This window comes from Episyrphus balteatus, chromosome 1 (assembly GCF_945859705.1).
Source record: "Episyrphus balteatus chromosome 1, idEpiBalt1.1, whole genome shotgun sequence".
NCBI lineage: Eukaryota > Metazoa > Arthropoda > Insecta > Diptera > Syrphidae > Episyrphus > Episyrphus balteatus.
In genome coordinates this window covers 148,693,183-148,711,748 of record NC_079134.1, presented here as the reverse complement: position 1 = coordinate 148,711,748, position 18,566 = coordinate 148,693,183, and the positions used below count along the sequence as shown (strand labels likewise).

Here is an 18,566-nt window from a genome sequence, read left to right as displayed (position 1 = left end):
TGGGGACCATTCTCTCAAAAACTCTTGATTAAAATTAGTGGATTTAAATTTTACAGATAGATAGATATATTAACGTGCATATTTAGAAAAAAAAAATTCAAAATCGTTAGAGGTGTTTTTTAAAAAAATTGTTTGGAAAAAAAGTTTTAAAATAAAATTGTAATGCCATTTTGTAGAAATCACTAATCAACACCTAAAAACAAAATTTCAAAAAAATTAAATGTCCCGTTTTCGAAAATTTGATTTTTCAAAAAAAAAATGTTCAAAATTTTTTCTAAAAATTGAAAAATTATTTTTTTGGAAATTTTATTTTTGGTTTATATTTAAATTATATAAATGCTTCTTGTTGAAATCGAATAAGAAGTTTCGGAGATATTCGAATTTGAAAAAAAAACGGTTCTATGGCAGGTACCGTTAATAATGATTTTCAAAAAAATAATATTGAAATATAGACCTTAGCTTAAAACTAACATTTGAATTTTTTAAACAAAATCGTTGGAGCCGTTTTCAAGATATTTTAATTTTACTAAAATCGGTATATGACAAGTACCGTTATTTTTGGTCCAAAAAAATTAATTCCAAAAACCCCTCTGGAGAGTCGCCAAATAACGCTACATACCAAGTTTGACATTAATCGGTCCATCCGTTTAGGCTGTAGCTCTTTATACAGACAGACAGACTGACAGACAGACATACAGACAGACGGACTTCCGGGACTCACTTTTTTGGCATTGTCTACCATCGTATTGTCATGGAAAAATGTTATCTCAACTTTTTTTTTGTACGAATGCATAACTTGATATAACGTACCTATATGGCAAGTAAAAAATTGTACATTAAAATAAGTAGTTTTTATAAAGTTAATCTAAGTGTTGAAATAACTATTCAAATATTAGTCCAGGCAAATTGAACAGAAAATGTTTAACACTTCGGAATTGTTTCAACCTCGCTAAAATTTGATACATATTAAATCCTTATAAATTCGAAACTTGCGATCCAAGTTATTCAAGGTCAAATGTCGAAAGTACCAGTTTTTCGCTCCCATAGTCGTTAAAATATTAGAACTACATAAAAGTTCTCTGTGCAAAAGTTATAAAGTTACCAATTCTTTACTTTGTGTGAAATAAGAAAATAACATGTTTTATTGAACTTTCAAAATATTTTGTTAATTTTGTAAAAGTTAGTTTGACTCAAATATAGTATATTTGTCAAGAGGCGTGTTCCAGTAGAAATATGCCAGGAAAAATCAAAAATTGTCAAAAAAAAAAAAAAACGAAAAATATCAAAAATACCCTCAAATTTTTTTACCGATTACAATTTTTTTGAAATATTTTTAATTTTTTTTTTGTAATCTAATTCTTTCATTATAAAATTTAACTTTTTAGTCATTTTTCGATAAAATATGGGAGAATCAAAAAATATAATAATTCTAAATACTTTTTTTTTTACTTTCGATACAATGCTGAAATTCGATTAAAAACTTTTACAAATCAGTATTTTTTTGTACTAAATCGAATACCAATTTATATGAAATCTTAGAATGTATAATGCACATGTGCTTTTTCTAGATATCATGAAGTTAAATCAAATAAACGCAAAAAAAAAAACATGACTTTTCGATTAAACTCGGTATTTCGAACAAGGATTTCTCCCACAAAAGGAGTTATTATCTTTTTTTCTCTCTCCTTCTCAAAACTGTGTGCTTTCCCATATTCTTCTTTGCCCCTGGCCAAGAAAAAAATCTCATTAAATCTAGCGGAAAAAAAAAATCAATGACAGTCTTTATGGTTGGTCGGATACTGGATATCCATAAAGTTCATCTTCATTTTTTTTTTAATATGACGATGGGATGTGTCCTGAAATCGCTGACCTAAAATTGAGGTCATTTCTTTTTATTTTTTTTTTTCTTTCTTTTGTTACTATATGAATCCCTTATGTTGCCATTTCTACGAGAGCTTACCTGTCACACTGAAGGTGGCTGCCTTTCGGCCGCGTGCATTAGTGACAATAGGGCTTTCGCTGAGTTGGACACCATTTTTATTTATATAACGGAACAACGATGCGGGGCGATGCACATCTGGGCTTCTTTAGTTTTGACTCTGAAAGATACTATGTCCTCTTAATTCCATATGTGTCAAGGAATCCGACACAAAAGCAAAAGATGTGTGTGTTTGAGTATAAGAGTTTTTTTTTTCCTTTGAAATGAATAAATTGTTGCAATTAAACTTGAATAATTGATATAAGGACGAATGCCTTTGTAGTCATTCGAGTTGCTCACAGAAAAAGTGTCAACGTTTAAGTTTAGTGGAGAGACTTAGTGGGGAAGGTAGTTGATCTGATTTTTATTTAGTAGAATCAAAAATGTGAGAAAACAGTTTGAAAAAAGGAAGCAGCAAACTCGTCATCATATCGCAAGGATTAAAGGAAACACGTCGTCGTCGTTCGTTGTTGTTGTCGTCGTCGGTGCTAGAATGAATGACAGGCTTTTGTGCTAGATTTCCACTTCTGTGTGTTAGCAGAGTGGAATTCATTATGCTGATGTATACGGAGGAATAGACTTTCGTATATAAACGCGCTATTCTACTGTACTTCCACCGGAAAATAATAATGAACAAACAAAAAAACTGTTTGTGTTCTTTACTAAAAATACCATAAGAACAGAGTGCGCTCTGCAAGAATTCAAAGAATCTTGATGATAATGATGATGAAAATGAGAATTTTTTTTTTGTTTTTATATTTTTTATTTTTCTTGATATTTGCATGAGTTAACAAAAATGCTAGGCACACTCTCTGGCACATGATAAAGAGATTGACAGTCAGCTTTTGTGTCAGTTTTTTTTGGGTAAGTCAGGTTGGCATTCAGACAGGCATCATCAAGGTGGAGAGAAGATATAAATAGAAGATTTTGTAGGTTCGTAAATAATCGGAGTTGGAATGGTTAGGTGGATAAATTTAAACAATTGTTAGAAAGTATGTGAAACAAGACAATTTAAAAAAAAAAAAAAAATTAAAATCGAGTTAATAGATCAGACTTTTTTAAAGACTTTTTTATTTTTCAAAAATGGTAGCTATACTAGACTGGGCCAAAAAAATAAAATATTTTTTTTTTGAAATTTACTTCGAAAATCTTGATCAGGATGATGAAAAAAAAATTTGGTGAAAATTTGAGCCGTTAAAAATAATTTTAAGAGGTCTATCATCGGTGTTTTTTATTTTTATACATGATATGATGTGTTACAACAGAACTGCTAGACGATCAAAGTAAAAAAATTTCTGTTCATTTTTTCTTATATAAAATTAAATTTCCTACAAAAAAGATCTGAATGAAAATTTTCGTCAGACGAGCCGTATTCGAGTAATTAAGCTTTTTAAATCGAAGTGTTTTTTCAATTTGACTGTTTCACTTTGGAATTTTGTGATGACCAAATAAGTGAATAGAAAAATAAAACCACGACAGATTCTTATAGGAAATTTAATTCTCTACAAAAAAGGTCTTGTAGTAATTTTCCCTAAATTGAGTTCTGAAGAAGTTATTCACGATTTAAAAATTGATTTTTTAATTTTTTTCTCGATTTAAATCGTGAATAACTTCTTCAGAACTCAATTTAGGGAAAATTACTAAGAGACCTTTTTTGTAGAGAATTTAAGTGAAACCTTAAAAAATTATTTTTCTTGAAAAAAAAAAAAAAAAATTTAACATTTTTTCTTATATCACCATTTTTTACTTGCGATATAGGTACTATATATCAAGTTATGCATTCGTACAAAAAAAAAAGTTGAGATAACAATTTTCCATGACATTACGATGGTAGACAATGCCAAAAAAGTGGGTCCCGGAAGTCCGTCTGTCTGTCTGTCTGTCTGTCAGTCTGTCTGTCTGTATAAGAACCTACAGCCTAAACGGATGGACCGATTAATGTCAAACTTGGTATGTAGCGTTATTTGGCGACTCTTCAGAGGGATTTTTGGAATTAATTTTTTTGGACCAAAAATAACGGTACTTGTCATATACCGATTTTAGTAAAATTGAAATATCTCGAAAACGGCTCCAACGATTTTGTTTAAAAAATTCAAATGTTAGTTTTGAGCTAAGGTCTATATTTCAATGAAAAATTTTTTTTTCGAAAATCATTATTAACGGTACCTGCCATAGAACCGTTTTTTTTTAAATTCGAATATCTCCGAAACTTCTTATTCGATTTCAACGAAACTTTTTGAGAAGAAGCATTTATATAATTTAAATATAAACCAAAAATAAAATTTCCAAAAAAATAGTTTTTGGATTTTTAAAAAAATTTTGAATTTTTCGAAAACGGGACATTGAATTTTTTTGAAATTTTGTTTTTAAATGTTGATTAGTGATTTCTACAAAATGGCATACCAATTTTATTTTCAAACTTTTTTTCCCAAAAATTATTTATAAAAAATTGTTTTTTTAAAAAACGGCTCTAACGATTTTGAAAATTTTTTTTCTAAAAATGCACGTTAATATATCAATCAAAACTGCATACTTGTTTTGGAGGGCAATTCAATTTCAGATTTTATTTTATTTTTTTTTTAAACGAATTTTATTTTTTTTTCTAAATTTCTATATAAAAAGTCTTAAAAATTTAAGCAACTTTAACTCCAAGAGCAAGTTCGTGCGACCCAGTCGTGCATTTTATTTTTGTATATATGACAACATATAATAAATTTTATATCATATTGTTTAGGCTTTAAATATTTTTTACGTGCTCTAGAAGAAACAAAAATCTTAATTTGAAAAACTTCAAAATTACCACAAAACATCTGTGGAGATTTGTTGCCGATGACCAGCAACCAGTGTAGGAAGTACCGTAATTTCAGTTTGAAATTTCTACATGGTTGGCTTTGAAAAATTCTTACTTTTTTTGTAGACATCGTAGAAATATGATTGAAAGTGTCATAGAAAAGGTGCAATAATAAGCTTTCAGATCATATAAAATTTATTTTAAGTTGTCATAAAAAAATGGATTTAATGATGTAAGCAAAAAAAAATATTGGTTTTTTGAAAATGGTTGTTTTGAATAAATTGTTTTTAAAACTTTTTGCGCATTGCAAAAATTTAAGTAGGTGCAGTTTTTTTTCAAGAAAAATGATTTTTTAAGGTTTCACTTCTACCACTGCCTTGGTCATTTTATCTTAACTTATAGGTAAACTTTATAAAATCTTCTTTCAACTCTTCGTTTGAGACGACTTTTCATTTTTCAGACTAACTATAATAAAAAAAAATTGCTCAAAAAATTTTTTGAATGATGGACAAACGAAAATTTTGGGCGAATAAACATAGACAAAATGAAATTAGACAATTTAGGTAAAAAAATTTTGAAGAATACTTAAAGTTTGCTTTATGGAAAACCTGTTGTTATAATTAACTCACTTTTGGCATTAATTTGAGAAAAAAGTCGGTGAAAAATGGTCCATAATATCGTTAAATTCTAATACGCATAAACACATAAACCGAAAAAAAAAAACACACACACAAAATTTTAGCCCGATGGGTTAACAAATTAAGGATTTACTTGATTGGCCGATAAAAAAAAGAAGTTTGCGACCGTCTAGAATCTAGATACACGCCCCCATTTTATTATGAAAATAATTCATATTAGCCTATTCTGTCAGCTATTGACATACCAAATAAAGGTAATAAAAAAGCAAAGTAAAATAATGTTTCTTCATTGTTTCATACGCTGCTGAATATGTTACTCAATTTCGTGCCTACAAGGTGTTATTTCCCTCTTAAAAATTAAGGCAAAAAAAAAAAAACAAATTTGTTTTTATTATAAATAAAATGCAAGCAATTGATCATTAGACAAATTTCGGATGGTTTTAGCTTTGGAAAATAAAATTTTTAAACAACTAGATAAATATTTGCAGAACACATTGTTTTTGTTTGACACATAGTAGGTTCCAATGAATGTTATTTAGAGTAAGCACACAACTTCCAGTCATATTTCTGTCCGAAAAAATTGGTATAAAATAGATGGTTTTTTAGATTTTTCTTTCAGTAAATTATTTTTTGATAATACAAAAACACAAAGGTGAATATTACTTAATATTTTGACATTTTTTTTTGTTGTATACAAAATATACAAGAAAACAATTCCAGAGTTAAAAATATATTACTTTTCTATACGAAATTAAATAAATTATAAAATAAAACTGTTGATTTAGAAAAGTGACCTAATTAATTAATTTGGTTTTATGACTTAACACGATTTTGTAGGGTCTTAAAAAAAGTCTTTTAACTATAAATAATTTAAAATAACTTTTTTCGTATCACCAACAATTTCTTCTAACTTTTAAGTCGCAACCGATGATTTATTTATTTTTTGTTTTTTTTTTTTTAGTTTTGTAAACTACAGAAATAAAACATCATGATGTCGAAAGTATTTTTATTGGTCCTTATCGTTATGCTGTCCGTTTCGATGATATTTGCAGAGCAAATCTGTTTAGCAGTCGGATCGAGAGTAAGCATACATTTTCGTAATTCTTTTTAATTTTGTATTTATTAAACTATATTTATTTTTTGCTTGCTAATTTTTGAATAATATAGTGCTCAGATAATAACCAATGCTGTGAAGGATCAAAATGCCACACGTACGTTGGCAGATGTGTTACATGATTTTGGGCACTTAACAATGTATGCAATTTTATATCCTGTATAAAAAAAAAATTAAAAAAAAAAAAAAATGGTTGTAGTAATTTTTTATTGGGTTGCGGTGCACACTGCACAGAGGTGTGCCTTGACTGAATAAGCGTTTAAATAGAATTTTCTTTTTCAATACCAAAAAAAAAAACCAAAGTAGAAAAAAAGACTTTTAAACCTTTATGTAATTTCTTGGATTTTTTTTTTAAATTAGCACAATTTTGACATCTCTCCTATTTATTTTCGTAAAAAAACTTGAATAAGTCCTTCACTTTGGGGGCATTTATTTACTACTTAGTGTATGTGTATAAAAAAAATATTCAATGTTCAATAAAACTGAATATTTTCTTTTTTTTATTCTAAATCCGTATCTGAATTTTAAAAAAATCTTGGACCTCATGTTTTTTGAGATACTTCTACGAATTTCAAAATGAGTTTTTCGTCTTCATAACGTGACGACATAGATTTAATTAATTGAATTAAATTATTTTAAATTTAATTTATCAACTTTGATCCGCCTGTTCATCCTAATGAAATTTTTTTTTCGATTAATGGAGCTCTAAATATTTCTTAATTCCGTGAATTTATGTAACTGTTTTGCATTAAGGACTCACACGAAAAAAAAAGAGTTTCGCAAGTACATTTTTATGAACGAGCAACTTTGCAACGTCAAATCTTTAAAAAATCACATTTTAGCCAAAATCTTTATGACAAAGTTGAGCTATTTGGGTCCAATTTTGTCCAATTCTTGTTGATGAGATAACAAAGTCTTTTTTTTTTTTCCTTATAAAAAAACTCACTTTCGACCAAAATATTTTAATGAGCTCTTTTAGTTCTTGATTCTTATGGAAAATAAAACGTTTATGCTAAATTGTATCGCTTTTTTATTTGTTTTTTTTTTTTTTTATAGTTTTTGAATTAATAAATTAATTTAAATAAAATAAACATTATAGTTTTTTTGTGCGACAGTTTTTGATTTCCTAGCTAAACAAATTATAAATCCCCTGTATTTGTTTTGTTTTTTTCATGAATAAAAAGAAAAATTATTGAATAACTTCTGACTGAGCACTTGAAAAAATTTCGGCTAATTTTAAATTTGAGACACAAATTTTTTTTTGAATAATAAATAAATATTAGAAATTCTGTCTTTACTTTTTAAAGAACACATTGTTTGTGTATTTTTGAAGGAATTTTTGGTTTAAATAAACAAACAACTTTAAGTATTTTTTTTTTGCAAAATTTTGGTATAAATTTGCCCTACAGTTTAGCATTAATTATTAGAAATTAATTATCATGATGTCGAAAATATTTGTATCGATCATTGTTGTATTGCTATCCATTTCGATGATATTTGCAAAAGAAAACTGTTTAGCAAAATGACAGAAAGTAAGAAAAAATGTTCTTATTTCTTTTTAATTGTGTATTTATTAAATACATACTTTTTTTTAACTAATTTGTACATAATATAGTGCGTGGAAGAAAATATCTTATGTTGTCCAGGAACAACTTGCATGACCTTCGCTGAAAGATGTGTTGGAATAACCATCGTATAGTTATTGTATAATATCCAAGATTAAACAAAATTTCAAGAAAAATTAAATAAATTTGTTAAATACCAAAAATTAAATAAAAAAAAGATCATTCACACGTGGTAGAAGTGAAACCTTAAAAAAAAAATTTTCTTGAAAAAATCTTTTTTTCTACTATCACTTTTAATCCATTTTTTATATGACAACCTATAACAAATTTTACATCATATGAAAGCTTATCATTAACGCTTTAATATGATGTTCCCATCATATTTGTACGACATCTAGAAAAAAAGTTACAACTTTTTAAAGCCAACCATGTCAAAATTTCAAACTGAGATTACTTTCAATTTAAGATTTTGTAATTTGTAGAGTACGTACCAATATCTGTGATATATTAAATGAAATGTAATACTATCAGCATGCGTTTTAAAGTCAAATCAAATTTGTATGTGCTCTAAATAAAAAGATATAACGTATTTAGAAAAAGAACGTCTTTTCATTGTGATATCAGAATTTTGAATATGAAATTACCTAATTGAAATTTTGCAAAATTATAGTTTATTGAATTACCTTTCTACAGTATAAATTTCATTCATCTCTCCATTAAAACAAAAAAGTTACAATCAATTGATTTTTCCTGTCGCTTTTTCGTTTCTTCTTGTTTCAAATCACTACGATAGTAAAAAAGTTTTCACTTCAAAAATATTATTGAAACACTCAATTTTAAAGTGAGTTTATAAAAAGTGTCTTTCGAGCTATACTAACAATTTTGGAAGCACTTAATTCGGAAAGCATATTGCTAAAATCGATTTAATAAAAATTGGGACATGAATTTTGTCTCTAGAGGGCGCTATATTAAAATTAATATGACGTCATATAGCCTATAAACAGCGGGCAACTAAGATGCTTCTAACGATATTTAAACTGTCAAATTACGATAAGTAGTTCAGAAGGTACGATGGAACAAATAAACACACGTTAGTCGTTCATGCATACATAAAGATAAAAAATCGTTCGCTTTGGCTCTGCATGCTGGACAACTAATGACCAAAACTTAAAAAAATATTATTTCTAATTAATAAAAGAAATCATTTCGTATTAAAAGTTTGGACTAAAAAAGCCAATTCTAAAAAAAACTAATTTGAACTTCAACTTTCAACATTTTGTACTTTAGTCATAATCTCAATACTAATTAGAGCTTCTAACAAAAACAATCCATCGAATTAAACTCCCTAATGATCAACTCCTCGATGGTGAGTGTGACAAAAAAAAGTTCACAAGTTTAAACTAATGTCGGAACAACTCGAACCAAATTGTTGCACTTTGCAACTTTAATTACGCATTACTGCACTAAAGAACACCCACCTAAAGAACAAACTATAAAAATTACTTTCAAACTTAAAAAAAATAATAATGATTTTATTATTTCTTTTTTTTTTGTGACTGAAATTATACTTGGCGAGCAAGTGCCATAAAGTGGAACACTCTCTGTTTATTATGAACTCGACAATTGGATGTAAATTTTTAATTTTTTTTTTATTTTTAATTTTTCTCAGTTTTATTTGAACTTTTTTTTGTTGCTTCCATTAAATTGAGGTTAAACTGTGCAGTAAACGTCAGAGGAATGCATTTTAATTAAGTGTGCTCCATTTAAAAGAAAAAAAACAACAACAACAAAAATTAACTTACCCTTCTGATGATATATTTGAGAGGAACTGTTGGAAAAATTTGTTTTATCGCTGAGGCCAAATCTGTGAGGATAACATCGGCATTCTAAATTAGAAAAAAAAAATTAATAAAGAAAAATTACTTATAGGACCAAGAAATTTAACCAAAAAAAAAAAATAATAAAAAAAAAAGAAATACTAATTAAAAGTCATTAAAAACTTACCGAACTAAAATTACCCGCATCGCCGGTTGTTGCAAATGAATAAGTTCTATCATTTGTAATTATGCAAAAATGTGAGGGCTTTTTACTTTCCACAGAATGTATATCCAAATAATGAAAATGACTTTCGATCTAAAATAAATTGATAACATATTTAATATATTTTCAAAAATATTTAATAAAAAAATTTTTTTAAACTGAGAAATTTACCTTTGTGGGAACTTTGGCAATAAGCAAATATATACGAACGGGTGTAAAAACCTGCAAAAAATAAATAAATAAATAAAATTATTAATATATTTGTTGATTAAATAGAAATTGTTTAAAAAATTTATAAATTCAATATTATGTTTCGTTAAAATAAAGTGCATATATGTGTGCATATTGTACTCATTATAGCAAACTGTGAAGGAATTTATTTGATGGGTTCCTATATGAATAGGGAATAGAGTTATATTTTCTGAGTACATCATTTTTAAACAGTACACACTAGACAAATTCTGTACTCAATGGAGATTTTAAAGTACAAAATCTATAAATGAGTACATACAAATCTATACTCAATTCAAACGTATCTGTAGTGAGTCTATAAAAGTTTGTACTCAGTAGGTACATAAAAAAGTCTTAAAAGAGTACTTTTATGTACTGAACACAAACTATTATTTACACACTACAGAAATGTTTGAACTGAGTATAGATTTTTATGTACTCATTATAGATTTGTACAGATCACAAATTTTAAGGTAAACAATACTGAATCAATACAGAAATGTACTATGTACTAAGTGAACATAGATTTGTATGTACTGCTTACAGACTAGCTAATAAGTTAGAATATAATTTATAAACTTTAATGTACTAAGTACAGGGGTCGAATTACGGCATACGTTCGTTAACGAATGGTTGCTACGTGTCCCTATCGTTTTCTAGTAATTAAATAGAGACAGAAATAGTAAAAACGTTATAGTATGATCGTAATCGTGTGCCGTAATTCGACCCCAGGTTTTATGCAGTAAGTAATATCTGTATGGACTGATTATAGATTTGTGAGTCTAGAGACTTTTGTGTGCTAAATATGTACTGTATGCACTGAATACAAATTCGTATCCACTCATAAATAGAAATGAATGACCTGAGTAAAGTTATTTTTTTTTATACTGATTTAAGAAAGTCCAGACTTAAAAATGATGTTTTCATTAAGCATAATGTACATTGTACAAGTACATATTAGCTTCCATAACCATAATATCATATTCTAGGTTACATGTTTATCTATTTGAAAAAAAAAAATGCATTATTGTTGTTTTATATATTTTTATAATGGATATAATTTCTGCCAGTTTTGATTCTTCTTTTAATCTGAAATTTTTTAAATTTGTAAACATTAAACAGATGATTTTGAACATTATTAGTTGGTAACTAGCATGTAGACGCAGTGTTTCCCAACAAGAAACTTTTAAAAAAATTTACACCAAAAATCCTAAAAGTTCAAAAATAATTATTTTTGTATAAACAAAAATCTTAAAAAAAAAGTTAGCGCATGAAGTTTGAAAGAATATTGAAACAATTGATTGATAGATCTGTTCCAATGCTAAGTCTGTTTGGTGTCAAATCTGTCAAATTTTAAGGAGTAGTGGGGATGAAATCGTCCCAGAGAAAGAAAAATTGTCTCTACTAATTATAACCGATAATGCAATTTTTACTCGTTTTTTACACAAATATATTTAATTCTGTTAAGGTAATTCTATAGTTAAAAGCAATCAGCTGTCATTTTGACAGAAAAAAACTTTTCTAAATTTTTAAGGAGAATTTTCTCACCTAACTTTCCAGTCAGCTTTCCAATAAAATTACCTAAATTGGAAGGTTTTTTTTTTGACAGTTGACCAATCAGAGACCGAGCAATTACCTAAATATTTAGTCCCTAACGTTTCTGAACCTGCCCTTTTTTATTTTTTCAAGCACTTTTCTATCAATTTGTTTGACATATTTCAGATTAAAAGTACTCAGTTTCACAATACCCAAACAGGAGTTAAGTTAAAAACGTTGAAGAAAGTAGAAAAATTTCTGATTGCAGTACCCAAACACTGTTTGGCAAACAGACCTACTTTATGTGTACTAAATTTAGAAATCTACCAAATTTGTGAGAACGTAATAGTTGCATGAGAAATGTCAGAACAGAAAAACAAAAAGAAACATACTTAACAGTTTTCACAAATTTGTTCAAAGTTTTTCTGATTCAAAAACTTGCATAGAAAATCCTAATATAAATGTTCAAGGTGGGTCATTAACGCTTGGCTATTACACATTTTTTTAATCAATGTTTTTACAACGTCAAATTTCTTCCAACGTCAAATTTTTTTCACAAAAATATCTCGGTCAAATTCAGCACTAATAAATGCTGCTCAAAATAGAAATTTTCTTATTAAATATAAAAACATGTACTTTTATTTTCAGAATAGATCAGAACAGGGTCCTGAGACAGAACTATTAAGTGAAGAGAATTTAGAAACAGTTGATTATAATGAATGGCAAAATCTAGGTGCGTTTAGAAATATATCTTGAAGTGTGGAAACACGAGCATTACAAATTTTTCGAAAAGAAGAGTAATATAACACAGTTTGAAATTGCCCCCCTTAAAAAATAAAGTTGCCACTAACGGACGGTATTCAAATTATAATTTAAATAAAAGATTATCAGTTTCAGTAGAAATTTGTCTAGTTTTGTATCAGTGTAATTAAATTGATTAAATATTAGGAGTGGCATGTGCGCTTATCATAATTTTACTTATTAAATGTTCCTCATTATCTATCAACAGCATATTTAAAACGAAGAAGAATAAGAAAAGGGTATTTTTTTAAAGAAACTTTTAGGGCGTTAAGACACTTGGACACTTTTTTTATTATTTCATTTTCATTATTATTTTTCAGTACGTTGAAATCCAAGAATTTCGATTTATTCTGAAATAATTTCGAAGTCGAAATTTTACAACTACTATACGGGGACTTTGTTCATAAAAATGACGTATTTACTCCATACCCATGTTGATTTAACGTAAACAAAAACAAATAGTATTATGCTTTTTTTTTTAATACATATCTGTCTGGTATCATAATTTTATTATCATTAAATTAATTTTAAATAATAATACTTATGAAGTATGTTTACTATCGAAAATGATTAAGTGATTCATTTTTGTTTTTGGATTAACCAAGTTATTTAATTTAAAACTCAATCACGTCCTCAGAAATGCTTCTTTCTTTAACAATGATAAGATAATTGTTATCCAGGAGAAACTTTAACATTAATGGAATTTTTTTTTGTATAAATATCGATTTCAAAATATATTTTCATTCATTCAGTGACAAATTGTGTTTAGTAATAAAGTGCAGAAATAAATAATTATCATCATGTCGAAAATATTTTTCTTGGTCCTTGTCGTTATGGTGTCTGTGTCAATGATATTCGCTGAATTAGATGTTCCAGAGGAGCCTCTTGCTTGTTTACCACGAGGAAGTGAAGTAAGATTAAAATTTTATTTATTGTATTTATTTTAAAAATTTATTTAATATTTGTTCATCAAAATAGTGCCTGGGAGCAAGTATTGGATGCTGTCAACCAACAACTTGTATGTTTTACGCTAACAGATGTGTTGGAGATGGTTTGATAATCCCACCTGGTTACAATACTCAAGGTTAAATATAACTTTAAAAAGACAATACAGTTACTGAATCCCAAAAATGAAATAAAATATCATTAAAACACTCAATCTTTAATAGTGCATTTGTAACAAGTGATTTCGTGTTCAACTGAATTCTAACAATAATAAACAAATCTCAAAGAGTTGATGCACATCGATAAAATTAGTAAATAACTTTGTGACGCAGCAAATTTATGGAGTACCCATTAACGATTCAAATCCGGCCATTTTACTTCACTTTTGGCAGTATCCAACCTGCAGTTTTCAAAACTGCTTTAGTAACTGAATTGGTGGTAGTTTACGGAAAAATATCAACAAGTCTCTTAAACACAGTAAAGACGTTGAATAAATTCTTCAAAACAATTCTATTTCAATATTGGCGTTTTCAGAGACACGTTTTTGAGCTCAGTTTAGATACAAATATTCATTTTGTGCTGGATTACACATCGTACTTTGTTAAAATTAGTCATAACCTCTTTTAGTTGTCAGGTTATGTCTTTAACAATATTAAATAAGTAAACGAATTTTAATCTTGAAGCAGTTTTTTTTTTCTAGATAAGATACTGAATCTCACAGTTGAAAAAAAAAAATAAATGAATTAATAATGTTTGATTGTTATCAATGAGAGTGATATGTTTTCGCAAACAAAAAAAAAAACATTAATACGCAATGAGGGATTTAATATTTTATTTTTCTCTTTCAGAAAGAAGACTTACGAGCAAGCCAAAGTTTTTTTTGAAAAGTTTTTCAAGCCCGCTTAGGATTGAAATTAAAAAACAAATGTCTTCCTCTTCAGCCAACTGAATGCTGCTATTGTCGCATTTGCTCGTTTTAGGAGTTTTTAGGTTTTTGTTTTTTTATTAGGTAGTCATATTGGAACTCTGTACAATATTACTTTTTTGATGGGCAATACCTTGATATTGCGCTCAACATGGCAATACCAACGGAGTCGTTCGTGCTCTTTTCTGTTGTTTTTTTCTTTAGACAGATAGTATTTTTAACTTGCAGTCTTTTTCAGATCTTTGTACTTTTTGAAAAAAATGTTACTTTTTGTTATTTTTTTTTTTCATTTTCCATTTTCAAAAGGATAAATAAGACTGAAAACAAAAATTGGAAAAAATGCTAGAAAAAAATCTGGGTCCTATTGCACCAACCATTTTGCAAATTTGCACTTTAACTTTGCAAATTCTGTTGCATAAAACTCCAATTTTCAAAGAGGAAATTATTTTTTTGAAAAGTAAAACAAAAATTCCTTCTTTGCAAATTTTGTTGCACCAACCACAAATTTGCAAAGCACAAAGTACTTTTCTGAAAAGTGCAAAGTTTTGCCAATTTGCAAAGAGAATTTCATCGATTTCGTTGCAACAACCAAAAAAAATTTGCACTTTCCATATCAAATTCTGCAAAGTTTTGCAATAATATGCAAAGACAAAATTTCATTTGCTGATGGCCATTTCTCGTGTAAAGTTCGGGTATATTAAATGATAATTTAAAATGAATCGCTTTGAATGACTTTTTGAAGATAAAGAGTATAGTAATAGGTACGTGAGTGATGTAAAATTAAGAATGAATTTTTAAATTAGGAATAATTAACTTTTGGGATTATTTAACTATGGTTACTATGTGAAAAGAAGTTGAAGTGGCATTATTAGAATTTGTTGCGTTCTTTTTACAAATCATTTAGGAACGATTTGTTGTTAGATAATGATAAACTGTCAAACGATTTTTTTTTTAGAATAATTCCAATTCCTATCACCGAAAATCATGTTTTTATTCAAAATTAATTTTCTCCCATCATACAATTTCTGCTGATAAATAAAAGAAATCAAAATGTTTGAATTGTCTTGAAAACGAAACACCTGAATTCACAGATCAACACACTAAACTCAAATGATAAAGAAAAATAGGTGTTTAAGTAATATAAGAAGATTTCAACCTTTTAAACAATGAAAAGAAGATGAAACTATTTACTGCTTTACTTTGCAAATTTTCAAATTACGCAAAGTTTCATTTTTAGTTGGTGCAACGCCCGCACTTTTTGCTTTGCAAAAAAACATCAAAAATAGCAAAAAGCAAAGTGGGGAACTTTTAATGTTTGGTGCAACACTTTGCACTTTTACTTTGCAGAAAAGTATTGTTTTGCAAAGTTGCAAAATGCTAAGTGCAAAGTGGTTGGTGCAATAGGGCCCTGGTCTAATTTGCATTCATGTTTTTGCAAAGAGTCAGAATACATTTGTTAATGTTTTTGTAACATAATTTAATATTTCATTTTTGCTACTCGAGAAATTATCTATGCAGATATTTTTTTTATTGATTTTATTGCTGGTTTTCGAATTCGCAAATAAAAGGTTTCGTTTCTTTTTTAACGTTGTCAACTTGTGCCACTTGCTTTTTTTTCATAAAACAAAATCGAAATAAAAAACTTTGTATGCTTTGAAAACTATCGAAAACTATAAATTTTTGAGAATTCGTTAAGGTTTCAATAACATACATTAGAACAAAAATAAAATTGTTTATTTACCTAATGTTAAATTTTAGCTCATTGCTTTTTGTAAATAAGCTTATTTATTGTTTGATGTTAAACTTATTAAAATTTTAAAGTCACAATTTTTTCTGAAATGTTTTAATTTTTTTAATTTAGAAAAATCAAAAAACTACTAAGTTATTGGATTTTGCTCAATATTAGGCTATTTTTGTCATTTGTTGTCTAACGAAAATTAAATGAAAAGTTCTTAGGGCCATTTGCTGAAACGAAACTCTAATATTTTTATTTTGAACATAAATCCTTATTCTCTACTTTTTGCTCTGCGTAAATTTTCACATAAGGTTTTATGTAGAACTAAAATCCTAAAGTTTGATTTCAGCAAACGGCTCTTAATTGACCTATAATAAGCACAAACAAATTAGCGAGAACTGATTCGTTTTAGAGATATTTGCGCACGCATTTGTGATTGGCTGTCAAAGCAGTGTATTCGGGTTCAGATCCAGCTAAATAAGAATATTTCAACTAAGCCGTTCCAAATCGGCAGAAAATTGTAGTATATATTTCAATTTTGCAAATTAATGGTTTTGGCTTGTAAGTCACAAGTAATTGGCCGTTTATAGACCCTTCGCACCTACCAATTAAATGATAGCAAACTGTCCCTTACACAAATTATATTTGTTTCTTAAGTAATCTAGATTCTAGACAATTTTTTTAAAATCATTTAATTTATGTAATTAAAACTATTTCTATATACTGTGTTCGCAATTAAGGAATGCGGCTAACATTGTGAGGGTGAGATATTAGACCACTTTTCAAGGTTCAAGGTTTATTTCTAAATTAATCGAGCTTATGGAGATCTCATTTAATGACGTCAGGGCACCTTCCATACCCACCCTTCCTGTGCTACTACTATATCGTTATTAAAAAACCATTCAGATTTTGTATTTTGATATAGAATTTGACCTCTTATAATGCACTAGAACTATAACAAAAAATTACGTATTTTTTAACACTTAAATTTTAGATTCGAAGAAATTATAAGGAACTGATTACATTCCAGCTGTGCAATTTGTTTGTTTACTACACGTGCTTTTTTTTGTTTTTTTTGTCTGCCTAGTTTTTTTTTCTAATATTAACGCTCGATATATGTACCTACTTTGCAATATACGTATTAGTTCTGGTTTTTCCAATACTGATTACTAAATACTTAAAATTCTTCGAACTCAAGCTCAAAACATTTTATATCGTCTCTGTATAACTTTGCATCGTAGAATAGTGAGTTTTATTTTTAAGATTGATCTTGTGCAATATTAACTCAAGTGTTTTTTTTTTTTTCGCTTTAATAACAAGGTTTGATTATATAATTATTTTTTTTTTTACAAACATCAAGTGATAACATAAGTAAGTCTATTAAATTTTCTATTTAGTATTGAACTGACTGTTCACGAGTAACTAGCAGCTATTGAAGTTTTTGAATATTGTTAAAATGGCAAAATTATCACTTATTTTACTTTTCGCCCTTGTCACTATGTTGGCTATACAACAAATTAATGGCCAAAAGGATTCAAGTAGTTGTGGAAGACATGGTGATCCTGTAAGTGTATATTCGAATAAATTTTATTATAAATTGAAAACTAAATTGTATTTATTTTGTATAGTGCGTTTCATCAAGTGAATGCTGTGACAATAGTAAGTGCCACCGTTATGCAAAGAGATGTCAAGTTCAAATAACTGAAGATGAATTATTCGCACAGAGAGAAAAAGTTCTTGGTAGAAAGGGAAAAGATTACTAAATAATAGTGCAGATAAAAGAAAAACGAGAATTTTAAAGAAGTTTAGCAGAATTAATCTTTTCTTCATGATTCCTGAATTCAAACTCAGAGATAAATAAATTATGAGCAAAAAAAGATTTATTGAAGACTTGCCGATGATGATTGTTGTTAGTTTGTTTTATTCGTGTGCAAAACGTTCTTATATAAGCCACGTTCCATTAGAGGTGGTAGTTTACTCATAGGAAATAGGAATGTGTAGTTATTGTACTAGATTTCTACTCACGAGTAAACATCGACCTCAAATGGAATCTATACTAGATACTCGTAGAATAACACAAACATTTTAAAAATTAATAAAAAACACACGTAAGCTTTGTGTATTCGACGTAAGGTGGTGGATATTTGTAAACACTATAACTTTTGAAAGTATGCATAAATTCTTCTAGTACTTTTTATGTAAAAATTTGGAGCTCCATGAGTTTTTACTTGCGATATGGGTAGACTATATATCAAGTTATACATTCG

General features: G+C 27.9%; 3 protein-coding genes across 9 annotated transcripts in view; 2 read left to right on the top strand and 1 right to left on the bottom strand.

Annotated features, from left to right (window-relative positions):
• Positions 1–18,566, top strand: part of LOC129906790 (peroxiredoxin-6-like) — a 261,543-nt gene that overhangs the window by 60,030 nt on the left and 182,947 nt on the right. The window lies entirely within an intron of this gene.
• The window catches only part of LOC129906766 (F-actin-uncapping protein LRRC16A), a 169,320-nt gene that overhangs the window by 40,889 nt on the left and 109,865 nt on the right, over positions 1–18,566 (bottom strand). For all 7 annotated transcript variants that reach the window (XM_055982672.1, XM_055982674.1, XM_055982675.1 and 4 more), the window contains exons 3-5: positions 10,298–10,348; positions 10,091–10,219; positions 9,889–9,972 (exon numbers count right to left, since the gene is read on the bottom strand). In XM_055982672.1, the coding sequence (XP_055838647.1) occupies positions 9,889–9,972; positions 10,091–10,219; positions 10,298–10,348 (264 nt within the window). The remainder of the gene's footprint in view (positions 1–9,888; positions 9,973–10,090; positions 10,220–10,297; positions 10,349–18,566) is intronic.
• On the top strand, positions 17,687–18,201 carry LOC129906795 (omega-conotoxin-like protein 1). Its single transcript, XM_055982721.1, has 2 exons — positions 17,687–17,863; positions 17,928–18,201. Exons 1-2 carry the CDS (start codon positions 17,756–17,758, stop codon positions 18,060–18,062), a joined length of 243 nt encoding a protein of 80 aa, XP_055838696.1. The 5' UTR covers positions 17,687–17,755; the 3' UTR covers positions 18,063–18,201.